The sequence below is a fragment of the Anticarsia gemmatalis genome, chromosome Z (genome assembly GCF_050436995.1).
Source record: "Anticarsia gemmatalis isolate Benzon Research Colony breed Stoneville strain chromosome Z, ilAntGemm2 primary, whole genome shotgun sequence".
In the NCBI taxonomy this organism is placed as follows: Eukaryota; Metazoa; Arthropoda; class Insecta; order Lepidoptera; family Erebidae; genus Anticarsia; species Anticarsia gemmatalis.
In genome coordinates, this window is record NC_134776.1 from 1,578,006 (window position 1) to 1,590,701 (window position 12,696).

The 12,696-nt window shown below is 42.0% G+C and overlaps 1 protein-coding gene across 2 annotated transcripts in view; it reads right to left on the reverse strand.

The window, feature by feature from the left end:
- Positions 1-8,482: 8,482 nt before the first annotated feature.
- LOC142986723 (uncharacterized) overlaps positions 8,483-12,696 on the reverse strand; it is a 175,758-nt gene continuing 171,544 nt past the window's right edge. Inside the window, exons 8-11 of one of the 2 annotated variants that reach the window (XM_076135331.1) lie at positions 11,725-11,965; positions 10,798-11,622; positions 10,424-10,710; positions 8,483-8,678 (exon numbers count right to left, since the gene is read on the reverse strand). In XM_076135331.1, coding sequence (XP_075991446.1) covers positions 8,634-8,678; positions 10,424-10,710; positions 10,798-11,622; positions 11,725-11,965 — 1,398 coding nt within the window. In that variant the 3' untranslated portion in view covers positions 8,483-8,633. Of the gene's footprint in view, positions 8,679-10,413; positions 10,711-10,797; positions 11,623-11,724; positions 11,966-12,696 lie in introns of both variants that reach the window. The other variant, XM_076135332.1, reaches the window with a different exon arrangement.

Consider the following 12,696-nt stretch of genomic DNA (forward strand, 5'->3'; position numbering starts at 1 on the left):
TTTCGCTTCGGCAAGCATGTTGTTATAGGTGCCGCCAAACAACTTGAACAATTTCGCTACATCTTAGTGAACGATTTTTAGGTCAGTTTAGGTATAATAGTTTAGCGCAAAGGCGAGGGCGTTTCAGCTTCGACCACCCCACTGGTATAACAGCCAACCAAATGTTCTCTGCACAGGGTCTACATTCTGTTTACTTTCTAATACTGCAAATTATGTTCAAGTTGTTTGGCAACGTCTATACCATCTGGGAACCATTCGATCGAGGACTGTGAGCCTACATTCAACATAGATCACGAGAAGCTGAGAGCGGCTCTCATGAGGACATGTTATAAAACTGGTCGCAACTCTCGGTTTTCAGTTTTGGTCCTTGAATGACAGAGACATTTATATTAAATACAATAAAACATTCATTTTGTCTATTACCATAATGTCTATAACATGTATTAACTTGAGACATCCTACGTTTACAGTAACACGAATGTCGTAAACAGTTGCTCTACAGAACTTCATCGACGGCTCCTCCGTGGACCGGCCGCACTGCCACCACTGCCACCACTGCCACCACTGCCGTTGCACCTTCATCCAATCGTGTACAAGATCATTTGGATAAGTTGTTTAATTTATTATGATCTTAATAGCCTTTCTAAATTAAACCCAGAGAACTCGTGAGTTTCCTTTTTTCAAGCGATTTAAAACAGTATTGAGCAATCAAAATGCTTCAATAAAATGTTCTTTTACTTGTTCAGTTAACGGAGGAGCGTCCGATGTTTGACTGACTATAGTCCCGCGACTGTTTAACTGTGACTATAGTTTACATACAACTGCTATACAAAAGCGTCTTGAAATCCGACGCGTACTATAAAATTTGTAAGAATTTTTACTAAAGATTCAAATATTTTTGTCTAAAATTTTTTAAGCTGCAGTTTTTGAAGTTTTTGGCAACAGTCGACAAAGACTTGTGACAGTATCGAATGTTCTTTTAGAGCAATCTATAATGAGTAATTTAACATTGACACAACATATATTGCAACAACTGCAAAAGGACAGATACAGTGTTCGTCTATTGAGAAAAACAAGTGTCATCACACCGATGTTACCGCTTGATATAGAACATATCGCAACATTATAACGCAATTCCCTACAGTCGGTACTGTCGAGTATCGAGAGTTTGACATTTAAAATGTTCTTCCAAAATAGTTCTTAAGGGGCACGGTAGAGGCGCTAAACAGATTTTCGTGTAAAATTTCTCAATAGCTAGCCGGTTGTGGGTAGTTGATATTAGTAGAGAATCGGAAATAGGTGGCCTTCTGTAACTTTTGTGAAGCCTGTTCCTTTGTGTGTGTTACTCATTGCATGTTACAATATGTTATTTGTTGTCATCAAATGTTATCCACTAACATGAAGCAACATCGGTGTGACGCCACCAGAAGACAACAGCGAGTGTCTACTTGAATATTGTAATAATATGTGCTATATATCTTATATGTTAATACAATTAATAATATTTTATGTATCGTCACCTCGAAACTTCAAAGAGAATACTCATTCAATATTATATATTTGAAGAATTAATGGATAAATAGACGTCGTGCCTGCTACAATGACGTCACAAAAATGCTTAATATTAACTAACTAGCTGACCCGCGCAACTTCGCTTGCGTCACATAAGAGAGAATGGGTCAAGATTTTCCCCGTTTTTGTAACGTTTTCCCTGGTACTCTGCTCCTTTTGGTAGTAGCGTGATGATATATAGCCTATAACCTGCCTCGATAAATGAACTATCTAACACTGAAAGAAGTTTTCAAATCGGACCAGTAGTTCCTGAGATTAGCGCGTTCAAACAAACAAACAATCAAACTCTTCAGCTTTATAATATTAGTATAGATTGAAGCTCGTAGCACACGTATCAAGAGTATCATATTTATGAGCCTTTACAAGTGTGCAATTCCCGCGACGTCTGATTTTCTCAGTTGATTAAAGTCAGTCAACAGCCAGGTCGTAATGATACGTAGATAATTGTTTTTGAGTAGATATGTGCGTTACGAGCCTTATACAGAGTGGAAAGAACAGCCGGACAATAAAGTTAAATCAACAAAACAAACAATACACATTTAGCTATCAACATTTTGATGTTACGCAATTGCAGTGTTCATTAATTATTAAAATTAAAGATTTCTTTTGGTAGTTCGTACTAAGTTTTACAATTTGAAACGTTGTTCCAAGGATTGTCGTTGTGTAAAATCCACCCTGTATATAAATTACCATCATCTGCATTTCACGAACTAAGGTGACGATATTATGTTCTTTTTTTTTGATATTTTTTTATTTTGGGGCATTTAAAATATAATAATTATAATAAATCAAATGTCGGACATTGTGCCACGAGAGATCTCCCAGAGAACTGTTTTGAGCACGTTACATATTACACATTAACTTTAAATATTCACTTAAAACGTATGGGACTTAATGTATATAGATCAAAAACGTGAACCGTTGTGAACGATACCGAGACGTTACTACTCTTTATATTAATCATCCCTCTCAAATACGTCCAAGATACATGTTTCGTTTCAATGAAATAAGCGTTTTCTAAAGTGACAACTTCATGATAACTAGTCGATCATCAAGTTGTTGACATGTCAGTTCGTATTTGACACGAGCAGTAAATACAACCGTCTCAAACGTCCGACAACGGCGCGTGGCAGTAAAACAAAAGTCAACTAAAACAATATTAGCTACTAGTTTGTGAAGTGACGGACGCAGCCACACGATGAACACACAACTAAATATATCCCTTGTATAGGTGCTCTTGTTCTGTTCAAAATTACAAATCATAATATTCGCGTCTGGCTGTCCCCGCACTCGTATTGTGTTAAACTAAAACTATTCGCCAAACGGCAACATACACGAAATAAATTAACATTGATAGTGTTACATGTTCCTCGAATGATCTCTACACTAGGGGTCTGTTAACACTAGACGGACCGGACCGGCCGCGTAATAACATTTACACCTAACCGTTCACAATACAATCCAAATTAAAACATGATTTTTTTCTAAAAATATACAAAAATATTTATGAGCTGCGCTCAAATCACTCGTGTTTGGACAAAAGTCCGTCACCGGGGAGCCGCGCGCTCCGCGTGTGTGCACAATACTGACTCGTCTTACATTATAACGCGAATACTGTCCGAATCATCGCGAGGAGCGAACCAGCGCCCCCGCACGTACATACTAGTCGCGGACGAGTGCCGGCCGCGCCACCCTCACGCCACAGCTTGCAGCTACACACTATGTGCTCTGAACACTTAGTATATGTACAAAATTGGTCATTTTTCGATGATCAGTTGAAAGTGTAATATGATGATTGTTCTATGGTCCGTAGAAATCTTTATATATATAATTCTTCTGTAAGTGTGTATGTCATTGAACTTCTCTTAAACGACTGGACCGATTTTGATGAAATTTTTTGTGTGTGTTCAAGGGGATCTGAGAATGGTTTAGATTATCAAAAAAGTTTAAAATTTTCAAATTAAAGACGTGTAGACAGGACAACGTCTGTCGGGTCCACTAGTATGATATAAAAAGTTACCTGTCTCGAGAATAATTCAGTTGCTGTGTTGTGGCTGCATTCGTTCCTGGCCAACACTCGTGTCCACATAATTTAGAGAAAAATGCCTACAACATGACATGTGACCCCTAGTGCTAGTGTGTGGACTGTCACGACGGCTCACGTACGCGTATGTACACACTTAACAGAACTTACAGGAGTTTTACACCAGTTTATGTACAATGGACAGGGTTGTGAACTAAGCTCAGGGGAGGGGTGCGCCGCGACAGTTCGACTGTTAGTGGACAACTGTGAATATCAGCCTACCAACAAGCGTACTTACACGCAACTAATTGTACTTCTGATATTGAAATTATACTAAAAAACATGTCACACATTGTCCACTAAAACAAAACTAACATAATAGCCAAGTTACTTAATACTACACCAGCAGGTTGGTCATGTCACAACCAACTCACGTGGCAACGTTACCTATGTCCTTATATTATAATTATCATTGTACTCTCGAGAGCTCATCGAAAACGTGTGACGTGTGAGCCTGCCTTCCACCAACATAATCGGATCAAAATTAACAATAAACAACAAAATATATGTCTTACATGAACATATAAAAAAATAATTAATATTTTTTTTTAAATTAAAAGCATCTCAACCGCAGCTATGCGAATATACGGTCGTCCATATTATGTCACAAATAAAATATACCGACACGATCATTTGCAAATGTAAACTAATTAAAATATTATGAATATTAAATTGTTATTAATTTATTTACATTGAGATTTTTTTATTCCATTTGCTTAATTCGTCATTCTATCTAATTTATTGCAAAATAAACTAAAAAAAAAACGAAAAATATATTCAAATCATTTAGTAACGTAAAATCGCGACAAAAAATAACAGAAATATCGTTATGTGATCGAGAATTCAAACAATTCTAAATTTTTGAAATCCGTGGTAAATTTAATTTAAACTTGAAATATTCTATCAATTACCTTAAGATTATTAATTGCAAATGATCGTCCGATCACGTATAATACTGAATGCTTATTAAAGATTAAAGTGAACCATCATTTGTTCTCACACGTCGCTCCTGTAGAGCTATCATCAATACTGATTTGAAAACTTACACTAAGCATTACATACTATCTATGTACATGTCAAATAATAACCTTATATCGGTAGTGAAGTGTCCATGTGTAACATGTACGAAGACGAGTCGGCAATTGATCTTTCATTACTAACTTATGAAAATTTCAGCAAATTACACTAATATACGCTCAATGTACAGCGACAAAATAGCAAATATTCAGCCTTAAGGAGCACTGTCTTGCCGTATGTATTGCATATAGACCCTTCAGTACTGATACACTGAAATAATAACGATGAGACTCGAGCCCTTTATTACATATTTACATTCCAACCAGTGGAAAAGTATAATAACTAACGTTTAATAAATATAACAAACAAACACCTAGATTTAATTGTGATATGTCACCTTGTGACACTGTATGGCAAAATAATATTTAACAAAATCTTAACAATAATACTTAAAAACAAACATTCAAGTGTGAAATTAATTTGTACTTGAAATCAATTTGTTATGTTTAAAGCTCTGTGTCTGCTTATACTCGTTGTTCTGTGTTAAGCAGCTTGATGATACACAGGAACAGTATTCTATTGAGCTACATATATTTTTAAAATATTTTAAAATATAATTGTCGTCGATAGTAGTTGCGTCCCTCCTGTGCACTAAGTCTCTAAATTTCAAATGTAGATAAAATGTATACTGTTGTTTAAATATTTTCCAAAAAATTATTAGTCATCAAGTATAGTGATTATAATTTTTTACTATAAAATACTTCAATTGACATAATATGTAAATACTTTTAAATTCCAAAATTCATCAAAAACGTTAATTTTGTAAATATGTCATTTATTAAAACTTCCTTAACGTCTTGTTGCACAGGAGAGCCGATAAGATATAATCAAAAAACCTTGTTGTCCTTCCTAAGTACACATCGTACACGTGTTCGTACGCACAAACGTATAAGTTGGTATACGTTTAGTTGACACAGTGGTGTTCAACAAATTAGCTCGCAAGTCTTAGCTGACAAGGTTTGTAACAGGAACTTTGTACGACAATTACATAAATTAGAAATACATAATCGTAACTGATTGTTACACATAGCCTAACGCGTCGGGTACTTGCCACGGTCCATGGTCGCGCTGAGAGAACTTCTCTCCACGAGACCATGTAGTACTCGCGACGCGTCACTACACACATAGCCTGACTTCTCGGGCACTTATCGAGGTCCGTGGTCGCGAGGAGTATCATGATTCGTACAGTCACGGTAGTACACGCTCTGCAACACGCAAGCTAACATGAAAACAAGAATGTGACAGTTAGTGTGATATGGACATGATAAAAGAATGACCATGACAAGGCAACTGATGCGTGTGAATATGTGAATAGAAAAATAACACAAGAAAAATGGATTGTGTGATAAAGAACTTGAACATGAAAGGGGTTAAAACCGAATTGACGGTTGATAGAGATAAGGGGAGGAGAAAACACGTGCCGACTCTACTTAACGTGAGATATAGTGAAGACATTGATGATGACAATTGTTAGCGATGCGTGTAGCGTGATAGTTATTAAGGGGGGTGTATCGGTATACACGAACATCTGAACCTGCTGAAAGTGTACCCGACACACAAAGTGCCTCGCAGCTGTACGCACCACTCTCTACGAGACCACGTAGTGCTCGCGATAACGTCACACTCATACGTTGCCAAACGCTTCGGACACTTATCAGGACCATGGTCGCGACCAATGATCCGTACCACGCCAGCGACGCGCGCGATGCGATGCGATGCAACACAAATTGTCGAAATGCGAGGAACCGTTGCATGTTGACGCTGGTATATGTAGGTGATAATTTTAATCGCATTTGCAGTTTGCAGCGTCGTGTCGCGTCGTCGCTGAAGTGGGACGAGGATATTGTAAAGACTACTACACACATGCCGGCGGCAATGCCGCCGGGTTCATGCCGAGCGGCTATGCCGCCGGCAATACGAGCCGCCGGCACAAGCCGCACAAAGCCGTCAAGCATCATTCCGGTTGTGACAGTCACATAGAACGCTAGTGAATATACACAAACCGCACACCACTACCGCTCGAATGCCAGGCACGAACTGAGCCGCGTAACCCGCCGGCACACCCCGGCGGCCATGCCGGCGGTTCCTTTGTGCGGCAAAGCCGGCGGCTTTGTATGCCGCCGGGTGCACGGCGGCTTGGCCGGCGGCTTACCCGGCGGCCCTGCCGCCGGCACTGTGTGTAGGAGCCTTAAGAGACCATGTAGTGTTCGCGACAACGTCACATTCATACATCGCCTAACGTTTCGGGCACTTATCAAGGACCATGGTCGCGCGGAGCCTATCCACACTATAATTACATAAGCTTATGAGGAATACAAAGACTAGGAGCTAGGCGTTCGAAACACGTCACACTGAGGCCATCTCGGGATTGACTCCGAGTTGCTGAGACTGGTGTTACCGAGGTGTTCATATATTGAAGCCGAAAGAGGAGTACTGTACCGCGACGAGTTGACTTGTTCTAGTTGGATAAGTGTGTCGTTCCAAACGTTTGTCTGTGTCTGTATATTACTTGTAAGCCTATTTAATACAAGCTGAACCGCGGCTTCGCCCTCATAAATGCATTCTTATTTTAACAATTTTTCTAATTTTTTCCATAATTTCCTACAAACTATTATTCGCTTTTCCTTTCCTATCTCCATATTTTCTTACCATTTTAAATATTTGTGAAACTTCACAAATATTTCAAGACCAAAACGACATTGTCACAGAACAGACAGATTCGCAATTTATTTATTTTAGTTTGGAGTAGTTTGAACATTCGACTTCCAAGGGTTTTTCAGAAATGCGACTGTTTTCTGCTGAATATCTGAGACTTTTATAGATGTATTCAGGCCAATGACTGACTGACTGAGTTATCTTTGAACACTAGCTGGAATGATATCGCAAAATCACATACAAAGATATTCTGCGACAATGTCGAAAGAGCCAAATCGGTTCAGCCGTTCTTCAATTTTAGCGAAACTGATTATTTGCACTTTATTTTTCATAGTAGATATAGTGTGGCGTTACTCTACGGGACCACGTAGTGCTCGCGTAAACGTTACATTCATACATATCTAACGTGTCGGGCACTTGTCAGGCATCCGTGGTCGCCAGCGTCTGGGCCGCGGTGTAGGGAGCAGGATCATCAACCCGCACACGACACCGCGGCGGTACTCTGCGAGACCACGTAGTGCTCGCGACATCGCCGCATCTACACGCTCATTGCATACTTAACTTTCACACAAAGAGTACAATCACAGTATACAATGGTAAAGTTACACAGTCGTGCCCGGTGACGTGTGACATGTCACGTCACGTCGTTGTGATATAGTCCGGTGCCGTCACCATCACGTAGCCTCTATCCGGATACATTCACGATGCACTCGCGGCGCTTTAACGTCCACGTTACCACTTTATTTTCATAATGCATCATATTAGTGGTGCGCCTGCCGTAACCGTTAACCACAGTAGTGTCCTTTCTAGGCGGCGGCGCGAGAGGTTCACACCTCGTATACAAACTTTAAACTAATGTTTATGTTTAGTTAGTACGCCGTCGGTTGGCGAGGCGCTCGTGCGCGCCGGGCGGCGTGTACACCTCGCTGTCGACGTCGTCGTTCTCTAGACTCGACATGTCGAAGTCGGCGGGCTCCTCGTAGTCGGTGACGTTGGTCAAAGTCTCCTCCTCGGTGTCGGGCGGAGGCGGCGGCGGCGCGGCGGCCGCGGGGGAGGCGGGGGAGGCGGCGGGCGGCGCGGGGGGCAGCCCGCTCGGCGGCCCGGTGTCCTCGTCCTCCGGCAGGTCGTCGTCAGATTCGTCGTCAGCGTCGTATTCGACGTCGTCGGTCACTTCACTTTCATCGATAAAAAGGATATCAATATCCGAAAACTCTAACAGTGGAGCCTCTATGGGCTCCAGCAAATCCTATGTGGGTTCGAACATGGTTGGTGTCTCAGTAGGGTGATAGACCTGTAACAAGATCATGCAGTTTGCTGTCATTGTTGTTCGTGTCGTTGCCGAGTCACGCTGATGTCGTGTGTGAGCTTCACGGCTGCACCGCTTGCGCCAGTCATTTGCGTGATTCGTTCAATTGAGCTGGTATCGTTTACCCAAAGGTATCTCATAACAGTGACGAGTTACGTCTGCTAAGTATGTGTCCATCACGGTGTTCATAATATAAATTATCGTAGCCTACCGCGTTTGCGTAAGCTGACACTGCACATCTAGTAATAAAATAAATTGTAATGAACAAAAGGTGGCTGTAATTAAAAAAAAACTATGTGAATGATAACAAAAGTAATGTTATAAATATTGCAATTATCCATTGTGTAGAGCATTCCATCCATTGCCGCTTATTCTTTTTTAATATTTTTCTTTTCAGTAACTACTTTTTAATTGTTTTCCGTGCTTCTTCTTTTAAACTTACTATAGTCCATTGAAATTTTACATTTCTTAGAGGACGCAATTTTATTTTTGGAATATGTAGGGGGGTCTATAGAAGCTTAACTTGAAGTTTGTGGGGTCGCCACTCTTGTCCCCCGGCCGCCATCTTGGAAAAGGGGGTGGAAACACTTTTTGCGCTATATCTCGGAAACTATGCGTCTAACAATAAAATTGTAAAAGCATAATTTGTAGCAAATTACTTTGCCTACAAATATGTTGAATAACTTTTTGCCCTAAATTCACAATCAAAGAAGCTATAAGCAAAAAAGTGCAATTTTATTTATAAAAATTTCTTTGTTGCTATTTAACTTTTTTTAACGACGGCCGCGCGGATCTATTTCTGAGGTTAAGCCACGCTTGCCGAGGTTGTTCTGTGGATGGGTTGGATCTTACACATATCCAGTTCCTCTGTGTTTCGGAAGGCACATTAAATTGTGGGTCCCGGCAGTCATTTTCGAAGATCTTAGACAGTAGTCAGAAGCTTGAAATTCTGACAACCAGTCCTAACGAAGGGTATCGTTTTATAGCCCAGGTAACTGGGTTGTGGAGGTCAGATAGGCAGCCGCTCTATGTAAAACACTGGTATTAAGCTGAATCTGGTGAGACTGGAAGCCGACTCCAACATGGTTTGGAAAAAAGGCTAAGCTGATACGTTTATATACAAAAAATAATCCTCGGACCAATCTTGTAGAGTATTTTTCCAGTTATTTTTTCCTCATAATTTTTTACAATTTTATTAATTAGAAACTCGTAACAGCGCTCCGAATTAGACCGGATTAGGAAAGAAAATTTTTGTAAAAAAAAAATTCACTTTTTTGCTTATAACTTCTTAATTGCTAATTTAGGGCAAAAAGTTATTCAACATATTTGTAGGCAAAATAATTTGCTACAAATTATGCTTTTACAATTTTATTGTAAGACACATAGTTTCCGAGATATAGCGCAAAAAGTGTTTCCACCCCCTTTTCCAAGATGGCGGCCGGGGGACAAGAGTGACGACCCCACAAACTTCAAGTTAAGCTTCTATTGACCCCCCCTACATGTTCCAAAAATAAAATTGCATCCTCTAAGAAATGCAATATTCGGCCCTCAAATTGTAACATTTCAATGGACTACTAGGCGTATCTACAATTTTGTTTACAGTAAAACGAAGGCAAACCTAGTTATATGAAACTACCAACAATTATAAAAGATGAGTCCGCTATAAAACTGTCATAAACATGCAAAAAAAAGTATAAAAAGCCGCTAAGCCGTCAAGCACCTGTCATCACCTCTACTGGAAGGGAGCTCCGCCGAGGAAGGTGTGCGCTGCGCTCTTGCACCGAGTACGACTTAGCGACCCACTGCTGGCACGTCACGAGCGGGTTGGTCTTCTTGCGACCGCCGTTGACGCTGTGCCGCAGCGAGCCAGGCGTGGCCAGTCCCCGCAGCTCCGAGGGCGCCACCGGCGACGGCGCCGAGCCTCGCCTGCGCGTCCAGCTCTCCTTGCCCGAGAGTGTACGCCGCAGCAACTGCGGTAGAGCGCTCGACAACTCCCTCACCTTCTTGTCTCTCGGCACTATGATAATATATATTACTTGATTAATCTGTTGTCAGAACTAAAAAGTGTTATCACAAGTTATTGTTCCCATATAAATTAACTTACAGAAGGAATCACCGCTAGGCATTGATTTGCGGCGACCGAGCTGGTCAGACTCGAACGGCCCTAGCGGCACCGACGTCAGGTTATCACGCAGCTGACTCCCCACCGCGCCTAGCTCGCGCTTCATGCTGGGTGATCTTGAAACTGGCTTTTCCTTGGGCAAAGATCGCTTCATCTCCTTCATCTCGAACATGTTTTGATCCGCGGAGACGCCCGCGTCATCCTCGGTGTCCTTCGATAGCAAAGCGCTGAAGCGGCTGGCCTCGCTCCGGCTAGGCCCGGGCTCCACCTTGGTGCGCTCGTGTCTATGTCGACGCTGTTCGTGCGAGCTGTCCAACGGTGGGAACGTTTGCTGACGGACAAGCTTCCACGCACCTTTCCTGAACCGCGGCGGTGGCGCCTGGCTGGTTGAAGTGACCGGCTCCGGTGAGTCGGAGCTCGGTGCTTTCGAAGCCCGATTGTTTCTGCCTTCGTGAGCTACACCCTGCGGTACAGAAAATCTTCGCAACTGGTCCTTCAGGCCAGGTGTTCTGGCCGGGGTGAGCGAGGACCTGCGCCGTGGCAGCAACATCTCCGAACTGCTACTGAGATCAGATTCGGCATGCTCATGCTCGTCTTCCGTAGACTCATGTTGCTGCTGCTGCTGCCGCTGTTGCTGTTGCTGCTCAAGAGCTTTCTTCCGAGCTTCCTCCTCTAGTTCTTCCCCCAACATCGCCTCCCACTGTGTCTGGTTGTAGAGAAGGTTCTCGAACATCTGATTGGACAGATCGTTGTTGAGGAACCGGTGCCACTCCGTTATCAAAGGTGTCACTACGAACCTGAAGAAACCTGTAACAAGTAAAATTTGCTGTAAAATATGCTCGAGGAGTTTTCTCATGAACGAAGTGTGCGCCAGATTGCTCGGCTGTTATATTGAAATAGTGGACGTACCCTGCTGTATGTTGGGTATGGAGTTGTTCGAGCGGTCACATAGTGGCGAGATGGGCAGTCGGAGGCTGCGCTCGCGGTCGCCCTGGCGGAAGAACTCGTCGCACACCTTGGTGCTCCACACGTGGCTGATATTCCACGGGCGGCACGGATTGGAGATGTCCGCGCACTTGAGCGCTATCTGCAGCACGAGGTGACGGTGCTCCGTCAGCTCCAGGTCCAACGTGTTCTCGTCGAGGTGTTGCTGTAACAAATAACGCCCATTAGCTGCGTGCATTTTTTTCAATTGTCTATGATATGATTTATTGGTAAGTATGGTACGTTTAGTAATATTCTGATCTTTATACTATCTACCATCCTGATTTTATAGACAGCTATGAGCGTCTGTTTCACGGTAAGCAATACAAAATATGCCTAAAACCGCTGCGTCTACCCGCGGTACGTTCGGCAGTAGAGAGATAATATCATAGCGAGCAGGTATTTTTATCGAATAACGTAAATAGTACGATTGGGAGTTGCGTGGGTATATAAATAGTATTGGCAAGAGGCGCAGCTGCAGTGACCTCAACGCAATGAGATGCAAACGCGACAAGTTCACCACATCGCAACATCTGGGTTCGTCAATAGCGCGCCTAAATTTAGACCTAGTTAATGCGTTCGGCCTAGAACGAGGTTGGTTGTTGCTCGCGTTTACGCACTATTTTCTAATTATTAGATCTATGTCATTAAGACTTTACTGACTGAACCGCTGCATGCAACACGTAAACAAGACGACTGATCTTACCTCGACCAGGGAATGCCAGTAAAGTCGTCAATATTTTGTTGTTCTTTTACTTTTTAACCCATTCCTACATCCTATTAAAAAACAAATTGTGCATGTATTATTTACTACAGAAAGCTTATTAACACGTAAGTACTGTGAGTTATTCGGTCTAATAGTTTGGTCGCCTAAAGCTTAAGGTTCACTAATAATGT